The sequence below is a fragment of the Rhipicephalus sanguineus genome, chromosome 2 (genome assembly GCF_013339695.2).
Source record: "Rhipicephalus sanguineus isolate Rsan-2018 chromosome 2, BIME_Rsan_1.4, whole genome shotgun sequence".
NCBI classification, from domain to species: domain Eukaryota; kingdom Metazoa; phylum Arthropoda; class Arachnida; order Ixodida; family Ixodidae; genus Rhipicephalus; species Rhipicephalus sanguineus.
In genome coordinates, this window is record NC_051177.1 from 24,451,917 (window position 1) to 24,477,202 (window position 25,286).

General features: G+C 46.7%; 1 protein-coding gene across 1 annotated transcript in view; it reads left to right on the top strand.

Moving 5' to 3' along the window:
* The first annotated feature begins 6,058 nt into the window (after nucleotides 1-6,058).
* LOC119382550 (putative fatty acyl-CoA reductase CG5065) overlaps nucleotides 6,059-25,286 on the top strand; it is a 29,697-nt gene continuing 10,469 nt past the window's right edge. Inside the window, exons 1-9 of the mRNA XM_037650299.2 lie at nucleotides 6,059-6,262; nucleotides 13,467-13,583; nucleotides 19,386-19,561; nucleotides 20,040-20,112; nucleotides 20,703-20,809; nucleotides 21,693-21,870; nucleotides 22,770-22,814; nucleotides 23,653-23,771; nucleotides 24,578-24,820. Of these exons, the coding sequence (XP_037506227.1) occupies nucleotides 6,164-6,262; nucleotides 13,467-13,583; nucleotides 19,386-19,561; nucleotides 20,040-20,112; nucleotides 20,703-20,809; nucleotides 21,693-21,870; nucleotides 22,770-22,814; nucleotides 23,653-23,771; nucleotides 24,578-24,820 (1,157 nt within the window). The 5' untranslated portion in view covers nucleotides 6,059-6,163. The remainder of the gene's footprint in view (nucleotides 6,263-13,466; nucleotides 13,584-19,385; nucleotides 19,562-20,039; nucleotides 20,113-20,702; nucleotides 20,810-21,692; nucleotides 21,871-22,769; nucleotides 22,815-23,652; nucleotides 23,772-24,577; nucleotides 24,821-25,286) is intronic.

The following is a 25,286-nucleotide window of genomic DNA, read 5'->3' on the forward strand; positions in this document are numbered from 1 at the left end:
TCGCAAACATTAATGACATGGTTACGAGGAATGACTGTGCAAGTTTGATAGAAGACGAGCGCTTCAGCGAGAAGACAACGAGGAAGGGATGTTTATGCTAGGAAAGAGTGCAGAACATTATCTGGGATAGACGTCAGGCAAAATAGCTGCGTTGCAATGGATGAGTAATTTGACGAATGGAGGACATACTCATCAATAAGAGGGACTCTTCGCAAAGATGCAAGAGAAAGGTCCGAAGGTATTCGTTATATGACATTCTTCACGCCATCTTCGCTTTCCTGGACACCTGCCTATTATGCATCGTCTCGTTCACAACCTTGCTTTTTTTTCTTTTCCTTTCTTTAAAGGTAAGGGAACTGCGATTGTCCAGCTGACCAGGCGAGTAGAATGGCGCAGCATAACGCGCTTCGTGGTGACGATACAAATGCGCAGGCGACTCACAACATGTCTTGCCATTAGTTTACACACCCGAGTCGAGCGATGTCGACGTAGGAGTAGTGATCGCGCATCCAGGAAATTGGCGGAATGCCGGCTCTTAGCAGGAAGAAACTAATAATCGTCGCCAACAAAGGAAGGAAGCTAATGGAAAGAGAAAGAGCCCGTGTATACTGCGCCATACGCGTGATCTGCGTATGTTGTACGCACGTCTGGTCTCACCCCTTCGATTGTTTGCAGCCGTTACTCGAACGTTCATAGGTTTGGTGCGCAGAATACCGTGTTTACCCGCGTCTAACTCAATCCCACTTTCCAATACAAAAAGCGTAAAGTATTTGATTGATTGATTGATTGATTGATTGATTGATTGATTGATTGATTGATTGATTGATTGATTGATTGATTGATTGATTGATTGATTGATTGATTGATTGATTTTATCGCCACAAGGCGTGGCCTCGCCTTCAGGAAATGCGGAAACAGATGCTGCCGGATTCATTGAGAACACCTCGATTTCATTAATATGAGAGGTTTCGTTGAGCTGCCGGCTTCGCTCCACTGGACATAGAGCTTCCTGAACATTTTCGTAACACTGTTTCTGTACTCGATCCGGAAAGGTTCTATATATAGCGTTAAAAACGGTATTTCCACGGTATAATTAACGCTTTGGTGGAAAGATACCGCGGAACGGACAAAGTTAATACCGGAAGGGCAACGAAACGACGACTGAGATGACCCACACGTCGATGAAAATACTTGAATTCTCTGGTCTCTACGTGTCAGAACCACTATCCGATTATGAGGCACGCCGTAGTGAGGCACATCGGATAATTTTTGCCGCTTGTGGTTTTTTAACGTGCGCCAAGGTCTAAACACAGAATCGTTTTTGAGTGAAACGACTCGCATGTTTGAGCAGCGCAGTGCACGTCTTTGCAGATGCCGATTTTATGGCTCAGGAAAACGCAGCCTTTTAAGCGAAGCTTGTTATAACTCGCAGATTTTGGTGGCGGCGTAGTACGCGATAAACCCGGCGCCGGCGAGCGTACAGATATGCAGCCCTGCAAGGTGCGCCGGTCACATGCGCCTTTTTCCCAATGACTGATCGTGAATGACTCTCGATCATGGGCTTTCGGCGATCAGCCGTTTCTGATGTGGCAGTCTGATCGTTTATCGAAGTGACTTGCATTTCACGTTGCCATATTTCATTGGTGCCTGGATATGAACTCATGACCGTCGTTGTTACCTATATGGCAACTGTAGTGTTGCGCTGCTAAGCACGAAGATGAAGGTCCAATTACTGGCATGGAGGGAGGAAACAGTTTGGAGGAAACACTGCGCAATGCGATAGAAAGAAAGAAAGAAAGAAAGAAAGAAAGAAAGAAAGAAAGAAAGAAAGAAAGAAAGAAAGAAAGAAAGAAAGAAAGAAAGAAAGAAAGAAAGAAAGAAAGAAAGAAAGAAAGAAAGAAAGAAAGAAAGAAAGAAAGAAAGAAAGAAAGATGGATCTCGCTACTTTCGCTCGCGGACTTTCGTTTTAAAGTGCACTTTCTTTACATCAGGTGTCTTGGCGTGTCTATGTGTGTGTCGACAAGAATATGGCGGGAGGTAGTCTATCGGGACGACCTACGTGCGGTTAATTACGGCATGCTGAGAGAAGGAATTTCGGAAGAGAGAAGCAGCGTGAGTCGAGAAACTGGCGGTTTATACATACGGTCTTGAGCGGCCACTTCCTCGGCACGCTTGGCTGCGCGGCGTCTCTCGTGGATTCGAGAGAATGCGAGAATATCGCGGATCGTGTTTGCATGGCCGGGGAAAAGGTGCTGGAGTAACCACCAAGAAGAACGAAACAAAAATAGTAATAAAGGTAGAACTATTCTGTCGTAGACCTTTACCTTCGCGTGAGTAGTAAAAGTAAATAAGACTGTCGCATCGAAGTCAGCAAGAAGATAGTTACTGGAACTTCGGCAATGACGTCTGCATTCTTGTGAAAAATTACGAAAGGTGCTTGTACTATGATGTCGACGCTTTCTTGAGCTGAGAGCACTCTGTACACAAGGAGGAGTACGCGCATAGTGCAGATATGTGCTGTGAGCAGGAGCAAAAAGAACTTGCTTTTCACGATTGTTCACTCATTCTTCATTTCGTGGCTAATGGCGCGCACGGCAGCCGCCAGTGAGTCTTCTAATTCGCTTCGTGTAAATGTAGGCCAAGGTTTCCTTTTTTTCTTTTTTTTTAGCGCTGCTACCTTGTATATTGCGCGTGCGTGTGTTTGCGCGCGTTTTGATTCTGTCACTTTTTGTTACCCCCATGTATACACACGATCCTTCAATAATGAACCTTCATTTGAAAGTCTGCGCTTGTCTCTGTCTGTTTCGTCGTCCCTGTCTTCTTCTGCGCAGTGTATGGGTGATCAAGACCATGAATCACCCATACACGACCAATCGTCCACTCTGATTAGCAAGAAGAAAAATGGCAGGTTCACTCGAAGTGCGAAGCATACAGAGTACCGAGAGCTAATACGCATTACTTCGTACATTGATGCAAGGTGTTTAGCGCAGTGTCACTATCGCAGTAAATATTCCATACCAACACTAACTGCACAAAACTGTTTTCTAGCTAACATTCTCAGTACTTCGCACCTTGGGCAAAAATACTATGCCTGAGACTGCTGTCCGTGCTTTACCTAATGGGCTCCTTCGCGAAGGCCGTTGGAGAACGTGTTTCGCACAGACTCTCGCTCGCCAGTCTGCGGTTGCGTTTGGGCGATTTTCGTCGACTCTGTTCACGCCGGCAGATGTATAAAACGTGATTTACTAATGCATTCGTCGTGGTGTCTGTAGGTATACCGTTCCCACAGTGCCTTCTCCAGGCATCCTGCTATTTCATCACTTGACTGTCATTTTCATTCGCCGCAGCGTCTGCCTTCGGCTGTCGGTCTTCACATGTGTGGTGCGAGACTGTCATTGAGCTGACGTCAACACCTAACGTAGCTGCGAAGTTCGCAAGGTTTGGAATAAGTGAAACAAACAGAAATCAACGGTGCCTCCGTTCTCTCTTTCTTGCAAGAATTACTGATAATATAAGAAAATAAAGTAAAAGCTTTCAACTGCATTGTGCAGGTGCCGCAGGGACGTTTCTGCAATGTTGTTTTCCGCCTCCCAGCTGCTTCTTTCTCGGTTGACGAGAGTGTAGCACTCAAGGCAAGTTCGCAGTAACTGTGCCGCCTTACAGCTTGGCATCGTTTACACTCGCATGCCCTCACCTTAACGGTTCCGGCGCATTGTCGCTGCTTCCTACGAGGTCACAGCTTCGATTCCTGGCTGCGGCAAGCGCGGTTGCGGAAGGCTGAGATGCAGAAACAACCGTGTAATGAACTATGAGCGCGCGTTCGTGGAACGCCACAGATGGTCAAGGTTAATCCGTGGTGTCCCTTGGCCAACGGCACCCCTTGCTGCCCGCCCTTGGCGCTGTATTAAGTCTCACTGAGCCCGATTTCATATCTCGACAGCATCTAAAGTTGCCTTCTTAACCTTGAGTACGGCATCAAGCGGCCACCTGACAATTGTTTCATGTGCCAATAGTGTAGTATGCTTGATGCCGCTCTCATGCCTGATCTCTTCAGCGACAAGCAAACGTCTGTGCCAACGCGTCCACAGATAGGCATGCAAATAAGGGAATGACACCGAATGTGCTAACCAGGGCTTCCGAAGATATGGGACAACAGGTATACACTGAAGAAAACGAAACCAAGGACATGTCGATAAAGCTGCTCGTTGGAACGAAGTTTTTAAAAACGGGCAGCGTTTATCACTATATTTTCGCTTACTTTTCACCCTGTTTTTACTTCACGTTCAGGGTAAACCAAGCGATCTCATTTGTTGCCTCATGTGACTTAGCCGCCCATGTGCCGCCCAGCTACAGCCAGGATCGTATTAAGTATAACTTGCAGTTAGCTACTTGATTACATGCTGTGAGCAGCGCGATCGGACACCCACCGACACCACTGAAACCTTCGTGCCGAGTCTGCTCCTCACGTTTTAAGTTATCGCCAAGTATGGCTCAAGCTAGCTGTTTGTGCAGCAAGAGGTCTGCTTTGCCTGAGCTGATACTGACGGTATCGTTGTCGCTTTTCCGTGAGTTCACACTCTGTGTACTCCAACGTTTTTAACTCTATCCCACTGACTTCATTCTGCAAGTAGATTATTTCCACGCACAAACCTCTGTCAAGTAATGATCCTTGCGAAAAAAATGACAATGGGAAATATCGGCAACATTACGCTGGCGCGAACAAAACAAAGGAAATGAAATCTTCGGGGACATACATGTCATCATGTTGCGAGCTCAAGTGGAAGGCTGCTTTTCAATCGATGTTTGAGTGTTTTAACGGAAGAGTGACAATGCTGCACGTGGAACACTCCCCACTCCTTTTTCGAATGCTGTCAGCGAGCACGTGTGGGCGTTTACGCTTATTTCATGATGTGGCACGCTTGTCTAGTACAACACTTGACTGCCGTCTTTCAGTTGATTCTGTCGCTTTCGTTAAGGTGGGCAAAACAACAAAACAACGGTGTACAAGAATTCCAACAGCTTCGGGTGCGTGACCACTTGTGCGTGACGCCACTCGCTCGCTTGTCGAAGCTGTTGACTCCTCCTACTGGCCGATCTGTTGCCGCGTGCATTCCGGCATCCGTGAAGATGCGTCACGTCATGACGCCTTGAACTTGAGCCGTATACGAAAGCGTCTTGCATGTAGTTCCTCGGACTCGATATAATCCGGAGGATCAGTGTTAGTGCCATCGGACTCGGGGGAAAGGCGTCCCACCTCATGGTTTATTAATAGTGAGCAGCAACATTATTCAAGCGCTGGCTGTGCCGCCACAAAACTGTGTGCGCCGTTTCCTTCGCTTCTCCCTCCGCAAGACTTCGTTGAGGAGAGAGGTGTCGTCGCACAGCTGCCGTCCTCCCTCCTCGCATCGCGGGGGTGTCGCCCGGCTTGCTTGCTCGACGCCGTTCCGTCTGTCAGTCACTCGCGCGGAGACACTAGAAGCACGTCCACGGAATTTCGGTAACCGGGGAAGAGCGAGCACCTTGCGGAACGCGAGCCAATCGCTATCTCTGATGGAAAGCGCATCCCTGCAGTGACGAACCACCGGTTTAGTGTCGTCAGATAACGGCTTCAACGGGTGGGTCGGTCACTCGGTGCTTTCCCGCCCGGCTGATTTTGTGCGCACCCAAACAAGGGGCAGTTGGGACAGTCGATCTTCTTGGACGGCCAGTGCTCGTGTTTGTGTGTGCGCGCGCGGAGATAACGGCGCACTGTGCGGCGGCGGCCACCATCCACCTCTCCTCCTCCACTGAGCCCGTGGGAAGAGCACTTTGAGAAGGCTATCACCAAGTTCCCCTCCCTCCTTTCTCGGCGGGCGTCCTTCGGAGAGCCGCGCGGAAGTTCGACCCCTTTCCGAACAAACCGTCGTCGCCGTGTGCCGTCAAGGCGACCTCCCGGGTGAACCGTCTGACGTCATCGCGAGCGAAAGGTTCTTGTCGGGCTACCGTGCCACTCATTCAAGAGTCAGCTCTCAGCCGAGCCGAACGGTCTTTACTCGGAGCAGCTCTCCGGATCCTCGCGTGCGCGGTGAAGTCGTCGTCCGCATTAACACCTCGTACGGAGCAAGCCGCCCAGCCTGAGAGACCCGCTGGGGAAACCGCCGCCACCATAGCGCGAGACGCAGACATGAGTTCGGACATGTCCAGTCCCCGTCGACCGGGCATGCTGGAGTTCTTCAGCGGCAAGAACGTCCTGCTCACGGGTAGCACAGGATTTCTCGGAAAGGTAGGGATCATCGACTGTTTCCTGGGGTGTGTGTGTGGGCTAGGCACAGTGATGTAATGGCCGGACGCTGTTCTCATGGGTAGGCAATTACAACGTGCAACCACTTCGTACCAGCTTGAACTCAAGTTCGTTGCTCTAAATACCAGCTCGTCAGCTCTCTTCAACTTCGGTAGATTGTTTCCCGAACCGAGAGGTGAATCAATCCTGCGACGCCTTGTTCTTGGTCGCGCTACGGGCTCTTTCGAACACGCGCATGCGCTGCCGTCAACAAAATCCTGCAAGTTGCAGCGAGTTGATTGTGTTTTCCTTTCACACTGTAGCTTAGTTCCAGAAGCACGTGCATAATATTCGGAATACACTAATATATTTTGCCATGGAACGCCAAATTAAGCAGATATGTGCGCTCAAGAAAGTGTCCCTGAAATATGCGGCGAAAATCTGCGTCGATGTTGTGCATGGATATATTTGTGATAGACGGTTATAAAATGTCAGGATGCTGCTCACTGCCGTAGCCCTACCCCGATTGATACTCCGGCTTTGAGTTTGCCACTGAGGAAGGCAATTCTGCGTAATACAAGCGTGAACTAATACCCGCCCGCAGCTGTGAAGCGGCCGAAGTGCAAGAACAAGTATAGAAGAAACTACTTGCACGCGTGCGGCTCCCATTCAATCTACGTCACCAGGCGAACTTGCTCATACGTGCAGAATCAGTCGCTTCTATATTTGCACTGAACAAGGTTGAAATAATCGCCGGGCTTCAGTGTGTTAAGACCGTACGTTTCTTCCTGTAAGCAGCGCGCCAAAATGTTCCGATAAAGCTCGTATGAACGGTACATTCCGAGTTTTCACAGAAGGTGCTCGTGACGCGGCTGGTACAAGAGTCAAAACTAATACAAGATACGTGTATTCGTACACGTGATCTCGTCAGTCTCTTTTTCTTTTCCCGGGTATCTTTGTCAAATATACGATTCCGATTCTGCCATCTTCTTTTTCCCAGTATTATTAGCCCACGCAGAAACAAGTCAAAGATAATTCTCTGGACTTTGCACTTGCTCCCAGTGAGCACCGTTGGTCGAGCTTCCCCCCCCCCCTTTTTTTTAAGTTTTCGCTGATAAAAACGCATGTCGGTGAACTTTGACAGCTGCGAATCAACCGCGACTTCTTTAACGAAGCCGTAGCGTCATACCTTCATTCCAGATAGCTGCACATTCACGTTAACCAAATATGGTGATATTATTCCAATGATGCAAAGTCCGTTGCTTGCGTCGCGTTGCAAACTTTACTTTTGATTTTATCTTGTGAGCAAACGATCCGTATTGGTGCCGAAAAATAATTACGTCGGTTTCCTCGTATAGCGTGCATTTTAACTTTATTCTGCTACTTGAAACTTTGGGGCATTGCATTTATTCGTGATAAGTACATTGTAAGTATAAGTACATTATCAGGATAAGTATAGTCTAGAACCGCATGGGTAGTACTGTTGATTTGGAGCTAGCTTATCTGCATTCGAAGCCGTATGCTTTACTAGTAGTCCTCATTTAGGCATTGTTAAAGCAGAAAACTCGTGGTACAATGATGCGTCCTATATGATTGCTCCGAATGTTATAATTTGCTCGAACCTCCTGGTAACTTTGATACAATTGTTGGGCGGATCAGTCGTGGGAGGCCAAGTTCTCTCTTTTTATTTTGTAGCGCCAGTGGTTATCGACAAGTCGAGATAGCGACCTTCCCTTTCAATGGCACAGCGAACAATCGTGTTTGATCGCGTGTTTTCTTGTCTTTTGGGGCGAGCCCGTATGGGAAAGTACACTTCAATGCGGGGTCTTAAGAATATCGCGTGGGAAATAGTCGCGCACTGCGAGCGCGAGATAACAACTGTCGCGTAGCAGCTTGACTGTGTGCAAGATGTGAGCGATACATACTTAACCATAAGGCCAAACGTTTCGAGGAGTGTTTAGGCAGATGAATTCTGTATTCAAACACATTATCTCCAAACTGAAGACTGCTGACTTTCCCTCTCCGCCGTAATAAACATGAGTGCGACTTACGCTACGTGCATCATCGATGGGGAAGGCGGAATATTTAGAATAATTATATGCCACGTGGGAGAAGGCGGTGGCTATAAGCGATAGAATGTTATGTATTCTCACGAATAATGTGAATGCAATGCTCGAAACACGGATTATCGGTACTCTACCTTTGTTACAGCCTTCTGTAAGCGAAGCCTTACATTTAATTAATTACAGCTGTAACCTAACGTCTTTAGGTGTTTCGAAAACATGCCTGCTTTGGTGGCGTCGTTCTACATGTATTAACTTTCTTTCACGCGCGGTGTGCTGGCACATTTGCGTGCAGCTTGCCGAATGTTGTTTGTTTAGCGTGCAACAGACGCCTCCTCCCTCAAACGGACGTGTCGAAGCGAAGCGATGCTTGCGGCAATAATTGTGTCACGATTGCGCTGCGTTTATGTTATTCACTATAATCTAGCGCGTATACTGAATAGCAAGAACGAGGTAGTGCGAGACATTACGACGCTAAATAGGTATATGTTCGCGACGATAACAGTGCAACTAAAGAGAAGCTGTGACGTAACAAGATAGTTCGGACCATCAATTAATTTCAAGGAATCTGATAACACTTATTGAAGGAACTAATATCCTCCTCTACGCCCCCCCCCCCCTTTAAAAAAAAGCTGCTGGTTCAGAATACAGAACACTGTTCAATCGTCCCACAACGTCTGCCCCGTGCCCGCTACGGCCAACACGTACCAACTTCGTATCAGAAGATTGACAGTCTGTTTACGAGGCCATGCAAAACGCTGAGGCTGGGATCAGTGGTGGTTCGAGATATTCAGACTCCTTCGACATTAAGGTTATACAGGGATCCCTGTGTATTAGTCGGTTGAATGCGGTTTTCAGTGCTCTCTATAGATACTCTAGGGGATACAATACACTGGTTTTCTTGCTTCGTCGAAGTACACGGCTGGCTCTCCCGAGAAGCATAAATGGATTTCTATAAATGGAGTGTTTCCCCTGTCACCTTTCTTAAAGGTTTTTTTTACCATTAGCATTAACATCAGAAAATTTCTAAGCAGTTACGAGTGTGCACGCGTTTATGAACACGCCATAAAGCATATCGCTGACATCCGCAGCATTGCCTCAGAGGCTGTGGCACTGGCTGCACGAACACACATCGCGGGCTCAATTCCCGGTTATGCAATCAAAGTACAGGGGGGAAAAAGGGAGCGAAATAAATTCTTCTTTGGACCCTAAGTTTAGCGCACCTCGAACATTCCTATGTGCAGAAAAATAATCTCCATTCCAGTGACCACTTCAAAACATGGTGCAGCTCTCATAGTTCACACTCCGCTTTACGACGTTAAACCCGTCATTTAAGAGCTAGTGACAGTGCAGCGTCTGGAAGCTGACGTCCGTAACCTGAAAACAGCATCCACTCTACGTGACCACAATAATCGATGGGGGTGATATCGTTTTAGTGGGTTGCACTAGGTACCCCAACCAGGCGAGCCTTCTTTATGCGCCGGAAGGCCATTCTTATCGACAGTACTTCTTGTGAACTTAGGTTGGCAACTAGCGTCACCTGCCACGGTGGTCTAGTGGTTACGGTGCTCGAAGGCTGGCCTGAAGGTCTGGGATCGAATCCCGGCCGCGGCGGCCGCATTTCGATGGAGGCGAAATGCTAGAGGCCCGGGTACTTATTTAGGTCCACGTTAAAGATCACCAGATGGTCGAAATTTCCGGAGCCCTCTACTACGGCGTCCCTAATATTCGTATCATGGTTTTGGGACGTAAAACTCCAACAATTATATTAACTAGCCCGTCGAGCTCCGGGAAGTAGGAAAAACGTATGCTGTTCACAAAAAAGTGATAGGTTATTTGGACTCCCCCACACTGGCGCACGCATTATGAACCGCAGATGCGGCATCCATATTCGTGGAAGAGCAGCTGATACCGAGAGGCGCCGCTCACTAAAATCATGCTTTCCCGCGGAACAAATTATTGCGTATGTTCTTCGTGGTATAACAACTCGAGACTCCGTGGGTACGATAGCGAGACGATTTTTTCATTAATCCCTGTTGCAATACACTTAAACTCTTAGTTTACAATTACAGGCCTGTATGCCCTCCTGTGTATTTAACACTTGTTTATGTGATGAATGGACAGGGGCAATGGACTTCACGAACGGCTACTCTATAGAGAACTGAAACACCGTCTTTGTTTCTTAGCTTACTTTACTTTTGTATTCTTGGCGTAAGTATCTCCAAGTGAACAGCGCGGCGCTAACAAGGACACGTAATGACGCGCGAGTATTATATTTTTCTCCGTCACGCATAGCACTTACAACAGCTGTAAGTAATTACAAGGTGTGTCCACACTCGAAGATGTGAACCGCATAGAAGACGTGTTTCTATTTTGGTAACCCAGAGAACACTTCACTGTCCATCTATCACGTTTCTTGTTCCAAGAACATAAGCATCCGCTGACAGTCTGCTGACGCAAGTCTAAGAGGTCGTACGCACGGCCACCTCTCATTCAGTTCTGTATGCCTTTAGGACGTCCTTGGTAGTGGCCTTCTCTCCCAACCGATGATGCACACTGTTTCCTGCGCGATCGCCGCGCGGCTGCGACGTTTGTGTTCGTCGCAATGGTACTGGTCTTGAACGGGTTTACTTGTTTACAAGAGCATGGCAGCGATGACGCTGAGATACAAGGTTCAACGACACCAAGTATTTCGTGTATGTTTGCAGAATTTCAGCCAATATACCGTGCTCTGTGAGTGAAATCTAAAAACGTTCCTTCGAAGATGCGCTGTTTGAATTTTACACTGCGTCATCACACACTACCTTATGAATGAATGAATGAATGAATGAATGAATGAATGAATGAATGAATGAATGAATGAATGAATGAATGAATGAATGAATGAATGAATGAATGAATGAATGAATGAATGAATGAATGAATGAATGAATGAGAAAATAACAGCGACGCTACCACGTGTAAGCTGCTGGAAAAGCTCAATTATACAGTAACGATATATAACTATTAGCCTGTTTTATGCCCACTACAGGACGAAGGCCTCCCGCAGTGACCTCTAGTTGTGCATTCACTGCTCAAGCTGATTCGGTTTTATAAAGTTCACCAAGGTGGCAATCTGGGCTCATAGGTAGTCAGTTTTTAAGATAGGTAAAAGCGCACTAGGAACAGCGACACAAAGGCACACACACAAATAGCGCTACTTCCAACAGTTTTTGTGATCCTAACATTACCTATATAAAAACAAACTTCTTAATTTGACCACACCACCTTATTCGTTGCCGTCGTCAGCTGCGCTTCCCATGGTATCCATTTTCCCACTCTTAGAACCTGTCGCACTGCATGGCCAGCCCAGCTCGATTTTTTCCTCTTGATGGACTACTCTCTCTTGTTCACTTCTCATGTCTTCTTAATGTTGCACCTATTTTTTTTCATCGCTGTAGAACAATCACGCGACGCGACGATACAAAAATATGTTACACGGTGGAATCGGCCAAACTCTATTTTCCAGTAACTTCAGCCTCGTGCGTCGCCTTTTAGCAGACTATAAATTCTTCGCTTGACGTACAGAAGGCGAGTGAGCGCGCTCAGCGCGTACTAGAGAAAAAAAAGACGACTAGTGCGACACGAAGGGCCCTATTCGACACATCGTCCTGTTCGCGTGCCCACTGCGGCAGCTGCGTGCACGAGCGTAAATCATCCGTCGTTATAGGCACACTGTGCGAGCTCAATAACTCACTGCGACGCGAAAGCTCGCGCGCGCCTCACGCGAACCAGTCGCTGTATACACATGCTACACGATTCTCGCCATTTGCAAAACTGGCTGGCAGAAGGATGATTGCGTGTCCCGTTCTGGCGATCATAGATCGCGACATATGGTCACAATGCAAAGAAATGTGCAGAGCGAACTCAATTGTTGACGTGTTCGAACAGTGCACGAGCGCATTTCCTGTTAATGCCTGCTATGTGCTGCACCACCATCCAAGCAGCGTGCCGTGCCGTCTTTAGCTCATCCGTTGAAACATCGAGAAGTACGCTTTTAACGTGCCATCAGACGCTTTCTTGATGGCTCCGGATTCAGTGATGGTCTTCCTCGCTTCCGCGTTGCCGATGGAATTACTACAGCTGTCACTCACTAGAGACATTCATAGATCTCCCCTAAAATTATGTCGTTTCGGCTGAGGCTACGATATCGAGGACTTTAATTGTCCTCGTGGTGTATTCTTGGAGCGAGGAAACGGATACTGGTTGCCAACATCAACTTATTACTGTCTGTGCTGTCCATAGAGTTTCCTATGGTGCTGTCATTCAAAAGTTGTATCGATTCTTGCAAGAATAATCACAACTTAGTACGATAGAAGAGAAACGGACCAAGGGCTCGTTTCTTTGTTCGACACAGCCTAATGAAGTAAAGAAGGCAAAGGGGACATCATTAGTAGGTTTTAATTGTAGCGTAGTAATGACAACTTAAATGGGAAGGAATTAAGGTGGACGAAAATACACCTTGCAGTGATTAACTTTGCACGATGAGATTTCAACATGGTTTCGTCCCACATGTAGTATCATGTGAACACTACATTGCGGTGCTGACTAACGCGAATACTAACATTGCTTGCGCATGTTTTCATGCTGCTTTGAACATGCTTTCCTCGGCACGTTATTGCAAGTGGTGAAACCAGACTCACTAACGGGGCCGGTTAGTCTATTGCGCAGATGTGAGCGCGCTACGCTATATTCTTATCGTTTTTCTATGATGCCCAACTGCTCCACCTCTGTGCGCATGGGCGAAGATTGATGTCACTTCCAACGTCTGTTGTTCCTCCAATAGCGAACACGGTGTAAGCAAGTTGCTGCTTATGTTGGAAATTGTCATTGTGTGCTGTTGTGTACGTTCAGTGCTTTAACTATAAACTATGATGACATTTGCCAGCACGTGAAGACGGGGCTTTCTGAATTACTGTGCTAACCATTATGTATTCCCAGTTTCTCCAGATGCATATGCCAGGTGCAGTTTCGCCAGGTGCATATGCAACTAGCACGCTTTCGACAGAGTACAGTTGTCTGGCACGCTTTTCGTCAGAATACAGACGCATGCGACAGAGTATATGATGGAAGTGACGAACATTATTCCTGCACTCTCGTCGCAGGTTTTGTTGGAAAAGATTCTTCGCTCGTGTCCCGACGTTGGATCGATCTACCTAATCGTTCGTGGCAAAAGGGGACTACGCGCCGATGATCGCATTGCAGACATCCTCAAAATGCAGGTGAGTCATTTTACACTGCACGTGTATGCCAACAGATTCAAGAACCAACTGTGTAGACATGCACACTCGTCCACTTAGCTCTTTTTTTCCCACTGCCACACCCCTCACTCCTACACGCGCACACACACATTCTAGTAGCCCAGATGTAATATATATATATATATATATATATATATATATATATATATATATATATATATATATATCCGTAAGCTGTTTCTAAGCGTAAGCAGTTCATTAACGAATGTCGCCCATGTGTAACGTTTTGAATTTTCTTAGAATTGAATTATTTTCCTTTCTTTAAATAAGAGTATTTAAGTATATGTTATTGTTGTTTAGTCCTGATTTGTAGAAATTCTAACGAGATGAGATGACTCTTCATTGTCGAGCAGTGAATGGACTGTCTTCCCAAGATATGTAAGCAAGGATCTTGCTTTTTTTTTTTGCCGTCTGCGGTCATTAATAAGCAACCGGCCGACGTACAGTCACGCCCTATACGAGTCACTACATGCTGCTCGTGGCCAAAGCGGCGCCAACACTGCACGGTGGTGCCGACGTAGAAAACAATCAGTGACGTTAGCACTGTTTTGACTACTGACATATCAAAACCGATTTCACCTTTGCCGATGCAACTTGGGGCTCCTTCAACCATGGCCACCGTGTTGCAACTCATATTTAGCGCCACTGTACGCGCCCTCAATATTTTACAAACTTGCCTCCATCGTATGTTACGCAGGCAAAAGCTGTGGAGTACGTCGTTTAGCTAAAGCGTGAACGATGAGCAAGCACTCATATGGCGGCGACCTGTCAGGCGACGTCTCAGTTTTGCATGATAATCCAGCCAAAGGCCAACGAAGAACTGCGCTATATAATGCGGAAGGACATGGCTATCGACGCGTGCAGCCAAAGCCGGACTTCCCAGGGAGGCACTGTGATGCACATGAGTATTAATTGACGCACCACTTGGAAAGTTTGCCAGCCTGCGCAGAATAACGTAAAGTCGCTGCGCGTAACTCGTTACGATTGCTTGTCCGCATGGCGCAATGCACGATGCTGGGACATTGTCTTGAATGTACCAAGAAATTGTTGTTCTCATCCCCAACACTTTCAAGTCGTGCTTCCAGAATATTACACGATAATAATGACGCCTGCATACGATGTCCAAACTTAAACGAAGGAATATATCTCCTGCCCCTTAATGGTACGGCGAGCGAAAGGTAAAAAGCAAGGCTTCAATTTCAACACGGTAACACGTACATCTAGCTGCGGACGGCATATTAACAAACAGGTCGCGTATTGTACGGAAGGCTATCAGCCTCGTCGACCGTACGCCGCCGCTGCTGCGAGTCTCGCAACGAAAACACGATGCCGGTGGTTCTCCTCTCCAGCGGTCGACCTTGTCGAAGGTTGTGTCGGAGACCGCGGAAGCCGAGGTGGCGAGCGTACGGACCGCCGGCCCTGGAGACGGCCGTCGGTCAGGGCCGGCCGGCTGTGTAGACGGTGGCGAGCCGCCTCTTGTCTGCTTCTCGCTGCACTGTGCTCGAGAAACTCCCCCCTTTGCAAAAAGTGCTCGCGCCGCGTCACCCTCGGATGAAGGGCGAGTCCAGTGGCTTGATCCGCGTGTTTGGAAAGTTCCGCGGCCCGGGGCGATTGGCCGCCAAGTATCGGGGAGGCCTCTGCGATTCCCACGGCTGCGAGGCACATACGCACGCTGCACTGCAAGGACGACGTCGAGTTATCGCTGAAAGGCATTCCGAAGTCGCGCCGAACGCGAAGGGCGTAGCGCCACGCCGTCACTTGGACATACCTAGGTGTTCCATGACCAGTTGTGCTGTATAGACCTGAGTCATGCTTTTTAATGGACAGCTTCCGTGATGACATGTCTGACATCCGCTTTCACGCCACTGCGCATGCTTGGAAGTTTACTTCGTTTTCTAGCTTTGACCGCCAACAGTAGCGTAGCCAGAAACTTTTTTCGGGGGGCGGGGGGTTCAACCACAAATTACGTATGTGCGTGCGTACACATCCAATACTGAAAATTTTCGGGGGTGGTTGAACCTCCCCAAAACCCCCTGGCTACGCCATTGACCGCCAATGAACAGTTAACAGTTTGCGCTCCGCTGTCTCTTCTGTCGTTTCATCACGTTTCAAGCATTGCAGCAGGAATAACATGTTTAGCAGCCAGGGGAAATTTAACGTAAGCGAGTAGGAGGGGCCTCGTTCCGACTGCTTCTCCTGTGTAGAGCTTCATATTTAACCAGCCGCCCTAATTTAGCTAAGATTTACTAAACAGCGAATTGTAAGTAAGTTGTGTGTGTGTGTGTGTGTGTGTGTTTTTTCACCGTGTAACGCACGCTCTGCTAAAATTAGCAGAACAGCATGGACGACGGATAGAGTGATCGGCTGGAAGCGTGAAAAGTGATGAGCAACACTCCACAATTGCATAGTGACTCAGTCCGTGTGCGGTGCTGCTAAATTTTCACATCTGAACGAGCAGGTGGATAAGTAATGCTCTAGAAAGCAAGGTAGCGATCTTTTGCACAGTGTTCTCTATGAAGACACGTTATTTTTATGTGCCCGCACATATACACACATCATGAACCACCATACATTTTCATAAGTGTGAGCTGCCCAGTCCTTTAATAATAGAAGTTGTTACGTTAAGTACGAGTGTTACGTAAAACTAAAAGCAACATTGAAGGTACAGCTAGGGCGAAGGTACCGTTGAGAGTGCCCTTGTTTTTCGCATCACGCCCAAGACACCGCGCGGTGTCCTCGTATTCATAGGCGTGCGCACGGGAATGGGTGGGTGGGTGGGGGAGGGAGGGGGGGGCGCAAACTTTACCTCACTTTTACTAAGTAAGGGGGGGGGGGGTCTGCGATGAACCTTCTCCCCCCCTCCCCCCGATGGGGAACCCTGCGCACGCCTATGCTCGCGCTTCGACCTTATCTCGCAACTACCCGACCTACGAATTCCTCGATAGCGTTACTGCTTCCGCTGTAGTCAGCGTTTTCATCACCTCGCATTCGATATGTGCGGTAAAATCCAGGCGGCCTTGCATGTACGCCGTTCTGGTCGCTGGTGCGAAACCATCGCTCCGGATATTCGCCACAGCGCTTCTGTTCCATCCTCCGCAATGTTGCAACCTTATAGCACCTTTAGTCGTGTCGTGCTCGCGTATGAAGATTCAAGTTATATGTGTGGCAGCAAAAAGGACAATGAGTTAACACCCTCTGGCAAACGGCGCTGAGTGCCATATGTACGGTGATATCCAAAATATTATACCATGCACCAGGCCCGTAGCCAGGAATGTTTTTCGGGGGGGCGGGGGGGAGTGTACTTGCTGAAGGCCTTGACAATTTGAGAAAAACGCCTTTTCATGATTTATTTTCGCTAAAACGCCATGTGTCATCAAAATTTCGGAACGGGGGAGGGGCATGCCCCCCCCCCCCCCCCCCCACGCCCCCTGCTTACTGGCCTGCCATGCACTCTGCAACTTCTATAGGATGTGAGCAGGCCCGTAGCCAGGGCGGGGGGGTGCTAGGGGCCCGGGCCCCCTCGAAATTTTGGTGAAGTGTGTGTTTTTATCAAAAATAAATAATAAAAATAGGTGTTTTTCTCAAAGTCAAGGTTTTTAGCAAGTGCACCCCCCCCCCCCCCGAAAAAAATTCCTGGCTACGGGCCTGGATGTGAGAGTGGGCGAGCCGGTTAAGGTTCATTTTTTAAGGCAGCGCAAAATGCAGAAGCACAAGGCCAAGAACACAGTACGATACGGTTACCAACCGCCCCGGATTTTGAGGGACCTTCCCGACTTTTCATACAGCGCCCCGAGTCCCGCGCCGTCCCTGTCCTGGATGTCCCTGATTTGCTCTGGACCGTCGAGTTAAAAATTTACATGACATGCAACGCACGCCTAACAACGCGCGTCACGCTACGGAACACGAAGTTCGCACGAATCGCACGCACAATGCAATTTTGCGATGGCTAGCAGGGGCTGCGTAGGGCTTAGCCACTTCAGCTGTACTTCCGCCTGAAGTGCGACAACATTTACGATATACAAAAGTGTTGCGAGCAGCACGTAGCCAGCTGAAATACGACTTCAAGAGGCCGCAACAATAAAAGAGAATGGATTTGTCTGGAAGATACCGCAGTAAAGAAAACTGATTTCACTGGCTCCCTAAGTTAGTGTAGCGGAGTGCCCTAATGTTATTGCTGATTTGCATAATGTGCTACCAGGGTCGTGCTACCAACGACTTCTTTCTTTTGTGTGTCTTGTCTGAAACAGTGCAGCTTCTACGGCGGCCTAACTGTCATTTCTATAAATATTGATTTATAGTATTGAAGACAAACAAGGAATGGCCTAACTTTGCTATGTACAGCCATCATTTTTTTTATGGGAACGCGTGAGCACGCGGCAGATAGCCTCGTACCGCGCATGTGGCTCGGCGCAGTGGCGAAATATGAAAATAAAAGGAGATAGTGGTGTCATCCCTTCTGCATGCCTACACTCCCGTCACGAATGCGTCTTCATTTTACGCTATTTTTTTTTATGTCTAGCTTCTGTTGGCACATTTCAGTGAACAATGATTGCTTTCGATAAAGATGGCTGCTATCACGGATTCGTTTGACCCGAAAGTGATAAAAAAAGAAAAAAACTACAAAAAGAGGTGCAGGCAATAGACAGAAATGGCACTTCTGCCTTCTTTTATTTTCGCGTTTTGCCACTGAGCCGCGCTATATGCGCGGTACGAGGCCATTTGCCACGTGCTCGCGTGTTCCCTTTCATAAAAGCGACGGCTGTACAATCCATTCGATATGCCGCATTTTGAGCTCAAAAAAGACACGATTAAACAGATGTGAACGTTTTAGAATTCGGAGCACTTTAAGGATATACGTTCCCCTAAGCTTGTATGGTTATCTCATAATCATATTTCATTATTAAAGTTTATCATCGTGTAGCCTGTATAGCGGACGGCGTTGCTTTCCCCTATTCAGGATCCATATATGGGCACACTTTAATGTCACTGTTGGCGTGAAACGACACATAAAAAACTTTAGCATTTTTATTGGGAATGGAGCCAACAAATATAACTTCATAATGTAAGCTGTCAAGATTCCCTCGCGGCTGCTGTGCTTCTCAGTGGCCCGAAGGGGCAACACTAGAACATGCACGGTTTCCTCGAATAATAAAAAAAGGTTTCCTTCTCTGAACACGCGTTCGGGTCGTCAGTCGTTGGCACGAATTCAGTCATCATGGCGCTCTGTCAATCGTAGCCGATTGAATATGTTTCCTTTTGCGGTTGCCGAGTCGCGTGCCACATGCTACTGACGTCAGCATCCTACTTGTCAATTCAACTTGACACTTCCGTCCGTGTCCATCGGCGCCTTAACGTGTGCTGCGTGTAGGTGGAAACTAGCGTGCGTCCCTGTCTGATTGACTGCATAATAATTCCTACGTCCGTACAGCAAATAGGATAATAAGGGAAAACTTGCTCCCGTGGCTTTTTGTTCCTCGTCGTGTTTTGCACGTGCTCAACAATGTATGTGAAAAACGCGTTACGTTCTTGAGGCGTAACAAAAAGGCAGATGTCGAAATCACCCTGCAACGGCACGTGGCTATACTTAAAGCTTAGCGACAGCAACCTGGTTAATTTTTAATTGCCATATCGTGTACTATCAATTAACAGTTCAATAACTTTAGCTACCTTTCAATTTCCGTACCCAAGTAGCGAAGTTTTAATGCGTTCTCTGCACAATCTGCGGTTCCAGTATCGTGACAGCATCAACATGTGTTTGTACAGCTGTTCCAGAGGCTGAGGCAAGAGAGGCCGCAAGCCTTTCAGAAGATTGTTGTCCTGGAAGGCGACCTGACTCTTCCGGATTTGGGCCTCAAGCCCAAGGACAGGCAGCTGCTGGTTGATACCGTAAACGTTGTCATCCACTCTGCTGCTACTGTAAAGTTCGACGAGCCCATCAAGTGAGCCTGTCCCCTACTCGTCCGCAATCGACACAGTGCTTTTACCTCGGCCTTTGTTTTTCCCCGTTGTTCTAAGCAAGATCGTGGTTCACACCAAATTTTCACGTTGTGTTTCGCTCTGAACCATTCATTCATTCATTCATTCATTCATTCATTCATTCATTCATTCATTCATTCATTCATTCATTCATTCATTCATTCATTGCCAGAACATTATTTTACATTCATCTTCACGCTTTAACTTTAGTCAAGTATTATCTATTTCTTTTTGTTTGTTTTTTAAGTAGGCAGTCGCAACGAGTAAATATGGCGACGCTAATTTCGCATCTTTATAAATTTCCGACATTCTTCGCACGTTAATATCGCAGTTCGTTACCTAAACTTTGAGGCGAATTTCGTGGTTTTCTCACATGAAACTTCGTGGCCTAAACTTTTTATCTGGCACTGATTACTCAAGTTTCGTCATTTTTGCTCCCAGGAATGCCGTCAGAATGAACCTAAATGGCACGAGAAGAATAATAGAGCTTTGCAACGAGATGGAGAACATAAAGGCAAGTATTCACCTATTGTGTAATATTTCATTCAGGCTGCGATGAATACTACATTGCAGTCGCATGACCAACGCGAACATCGTATGTTTTCTTTCTTTCAAACGATATCATATTGTGATTCGTGTGACGTGTCACGGGATAGCTGTATGACGTTGAAGCGTTCACATATAGCACAACGGCAGAAATGAGTGTACTAAGACGGAAAAATCTCGCGACACACGAATTTTCGTGTAGATATATCAAAGAAACAGCCTCGTCGCCTACGTTTGAGCCGTTTTTAAAGTGTTCAGTGATATTTGTCGTCTCGAAGCAGCGGATGTATTTTTGAATTATTGACATTGCCCGTTTCTGCAAGTATGGCATATTGCAACACTTTGGCACAGCTTGGGAATTCCTACTTGATGAACCTGTGATCGATCCGATTTTTGTCGCATTATGTCATTGCCGAGTAGGTGAACAAACCTTTTGGTTTTCCCTGCGTAACGTTTTGTTTAATTTTGGATGGGATGATGTTCGCTTACGATTGCCGAAAAATTGGAATTGAATGTGACCGAAGTTTTGCTCCGCATTTGCCTTTGTTTCCCTTCCAGGTATTTGTTCATGTTTCCACGTGTTACTGCAATTGCGACAGGGGAGAAATCAGGGAAGAAATTTACCCACCCATTCAAGACCCAGACCACATAATCAAAATAGTTGAGTGAGTATGTTGCTCAGGCGCCTTCGCTACTTAAGTCACTTACCGAAGTTATTTCTGCTTTCGCTGCATAAGGTGGCGATCGCATACCCTTCGTGTTGCTCTTCGGCCAGGTACAGAAAAAACCGAATGCAAGAACTATATAATTAATGAGTAATCAATATACAACAAATATATGTGAGCGGTGTTATTACGGTGCGAAATTCTGAAAAGGAAAGTACGGCTTTCATTTTTGTCATCGAGCAATGAATGATCTTCGGCAAAATGCAAAAAGAAATGTAATTCTTTATCCATTGAATTTAAATCAGTGCTGATCCTTACAGTGTCCTTTTAATATAACATTTGAAGCAAACTATGAACATACATTGAGAAGTCCTGTGTTGTCACGTGCTAATACGCGACTGCAAATTCATAAACTTGGAAAGTCTTGTATTGAGTTCTCGTGAATGCATAGATAGATGACGTGACCACACTGTTCAGAAGCAGATCAATGCCCACGCGATGAAAGCATAAAAACGACAACACACAAACGAAATTGTAGCGTAGCCAGTCGGCGCTTCGTTCCGTTACACAACTTTTATTTTGCATGCCGCCTATATAGGGGGTCATAGTAAGGTATGTCAACAAGCTCATCTGACCCATCTGTTCGCATTGCTTTGTTTCTGTCAGTTGCTTTTCTTTTCTGTGAGTAAACGTAAGACCGGAAATGCGTGACCGGAAGTCAAAACCAGTAACGGTCAGCAAAACCAGTAAACGTCCACAAAGACGGCTTCTCTTTAATACCAGACTGCAAAGATGTGGCCGTGATGTGTTCGATTTTTGTTTCGCAGTAAGAGTGTTTCTTCGAGAAGAGTCCCTTTCTTTCTGACCAATGTATCGCTCGCAGTTGGCTTGATTCGGAGACGCTGGAGTCGTGCCAATCCAAGCTTCTCGGAGCAATGCCCAACACGTACACGTTCACCAAGGGGCTGGCCGAGACTCTTGTCCAGCGGGAATGCAAGGGCTACCCCGTCGCCATCGTCAGGCCCTCGATCGTCGTCTGCTCCTGGAAGGAGCCCTTCCCCGTAAGGCACAGCGCTCTTTGAAGGAACACTAAAGGGAAAAAGTAAATTAGTTTACACTCATAATGTATACTCTGAAAACTGTAGTGTCCTTAATTTCACCGCCACAAGTTCATTACTACATGTGAAAATCAATGTCAAAAGTTTCACCTTTAAATTTCCCGCCGAAATCTACGATGGTGGCGTCACAGATTTCAAAGCGTTTTTTCATGTTGTGGACCACATTGGCTCAACGAAATTTCATGCAACTTGGTATGTTAAGTCTATGGCTAAGACAATGTGCTTCATTTTTACGTATTAGAAACCACATGGGCCCTAGTAGACGCCATCAAAAATTCAAAATCTATGACGTCATGGCGACTAGTGCGGGAACTTCAAGGTGGCGTCGCCACCCGCATTTTCTTTTTGTGCGTTTTCTCGCTTACCATGCGTCTTCTTAATTGCAGTTACAAATACTTGTATGCGGGCTAACATTCAATATTACTCTCACACCATTTCACTTCTCCTCGTGACGTCTGTAGACTAGTTCCAAGAAATTCAACGGGACTTTTAGCACAAATTAGTGATGTCTGCCCATGTGTAAACCAAGCAAACTTATACTTGGCCGATGAACCGCTCTCTGAGAAATTCATGGCAGTCTACAAAACATCAAATACTGAACAGACGACATTTTCAATTTATGCTCATGGATAGGTAGAGCCGCACGAATTTGTTACAGTTTTCACTCTTTTTTTGCAAGCAAGATGTGCAGTGCATTTTTCTCTGTCTGTTGAAATTTGAGCTTTAAATGTTTTTAAGGGTGTCATTTTTTATCATATAGTATAAGACCACATTGTGATTTATTCTTCAAAACCCAGAACCTTGAGCCACATTTCTTTAATGAGAGTTTGCAACAATTTCAGGGTTGGGTTGACAACTTCAACGGACCCACAGGCTTGATCGTTGCTGTGAGTACATGCCGCATTGTTACATATTGTTATGGAGTAGGGCGAACGCTAGTTGTCCGTTACAATATATATATATATATATATATATATATATATATATATATATATATATATATATATATATATATATATATATAAGCCCAATATAATCGTCCTGAAAATTTGGTTCAATGCAACATTTAAGTATACTTATATATGTAGCCGGGCTACTGTCATAATAAGTAACAGACATCGATTGTATAATAACTTCGTAAGGAAGCCACTAATAGTCGATCATGTTCGCTGCCAAGAGTACCTGAAATACATAAATGAAATCATTACGCTTGCTCGAATATTTGTTGCTGCTAAATTATAAGGCGCAGTTTTGTCACTACCATATTACTGAATAAGACGGTCGTAAAAACAAAATGTGGTACACTTTTGTCGCCATAATATTGCCCACGGTGTTAACCACACCGCATTGTGTTCCGTCTCTTGAATGGAGTAACTTCACTGGCCGACTGAATATGATGCTGCATCTGTAAGCTTATAGAAGGCGAAACATAAATTCAGTCATGTCGGGGTGCGCGCACTCTGTGATACCTATATTGTGCAGAAAATATGCAAGTGAAATCGGGCAAGACTAAGGACAAGTTCTGCCATGCATACCATGTGGTTCTGTAACAAAGATTTCTAGTGTTAGCTGCCTCCTATGGTCGCAAGTCAACGTTATTCGCATGCATAGTCGCGCTTATTTCGGCTTTTTTTTTTCAATTATTGCATCGTTAACGATTTTGCTATATAGCTCAAGCACAATTATTACTAAGCACTGCCCTCGTTATCCCCGTGCTGATCGCAGGTGGCCACAGGTGTGTTGAAGAGTGTGTACACAGACCCTGACATGGAAACGGACTTCGTCCCCGTTGACGTTGTCGTCAACTGCATCCTGGCTTCAGCATGGAACGTCGCCGTCACCAGGTCAGATGACATACTTTCTCGGAAGTCTCACCTCATAAGGAAGCACTCCATACAATTTCCTCGCTGCTTCACAATACTCGAACTCATCTAAATGTCTGGAGATAAACTACAAATCACTTCTCCGTTATTACCTGTTCCGGTTATCAATCACCGAGTTGACTAGTACTCAGATCAAACCGCGTAAGCCTAGTGAACAAACAGTTTCAACGCAACACTAAAAGAGGCGATAGCTGGGTGAACGAGCATCCGGCATTCTGGGTGGGTGTATGTATGGGAATAGCGACGGCTTTATTAGCATCATAAAGGGCGTCTATGAATTTACGTTGCGGTAGATAGCAGCGAAAACTGAACGAAGTTGCGAAAAGAGTTCATCAGTCCGGTATACGCCTTCGACCTTCTGTGCAAGCAACCCAGACATTTCTGGAGGCATGAGTTTGGATCCATTTCCCTGATACGTACGAGTCTGTAACTCATCAACCACTTAACAGTAAGCTATGAAGCTGTGCCTGAAATAGGCAGCAAATAAAACACGCAACATCCGGACATCCCCCCCACCCTGAATCCGCGTATGAGTGCAAAGTGCAGGATTACTGCACACATTCTCGTTCTCGGCAATCGCGGAGTCGACGTGTATATTGGATCTTTTCTTTTCTTGCATAAACATTTAGAAGAGCTAAAGATTGAAGGCTAAACTACCCTCCCCCGCCCTCTTTATTTTTCTTTCGCGAATAACGGGGAAGGTGGAGGGTGTTCAAGCCCCTCCTGAGCCCCCGCTTCCAAAGCTAATGTCCTGTACACGCACGCAGGCCATCCGATGTGCGGGTCGTGCAGTGCGCGTGCAGCGGGCGCTCACCGCAGCTCCGCTGGCGGGACATGAAGACCATCCAGGAGTCCCTGATGACCGAGCTTTGCTTCAAGAGCGCCATCCGATACCCGGACGTCCACCTGAGGCGCAACATCGTCGTCCACCGGACTTCCATGTTTCTTCAGCACTATGTGCCGGCATGCATCGGTGACGCCGTCCTTGCATGCGTCGGGAAGAAGCAGTGGTACGTGCAGTCTGATACCTTGTCCTCGCGAAAATTTCCATTAATATTCCATATTATCTCGAAAGGCACACGAAGCGAGTATACTGAAAGTGTACGTAATGTATCATATGTGAGGTTGCAATTCGCTGCAGTTTACGGGTGAATGCGAACGGCGGGGTTGGCCGGTAGGCTACCTAGACGAGTGGCTGTTATGTTCATGCACGACCTCGACTCGGACATTCTGAATATTGCTTTGCACTTTTCTTTCACTACGCTCGAGGCCCGTTCGTCTTCCTGAGCTGGATGTCAGAACGATAATTGGACTGCGTGTAGTCAGGACGTTAAATGCACTGATCGGATGGAAGATTTACCAGACAGCCAGACATTATGTTCCGCTATTTTAATGATCGGTGAGTTAAGCTGCCGCCTTGTAAACTCTGCGGTGGCGGTGTCACTTATTGAAATGACGTACGGTCGCAGCTGCAGA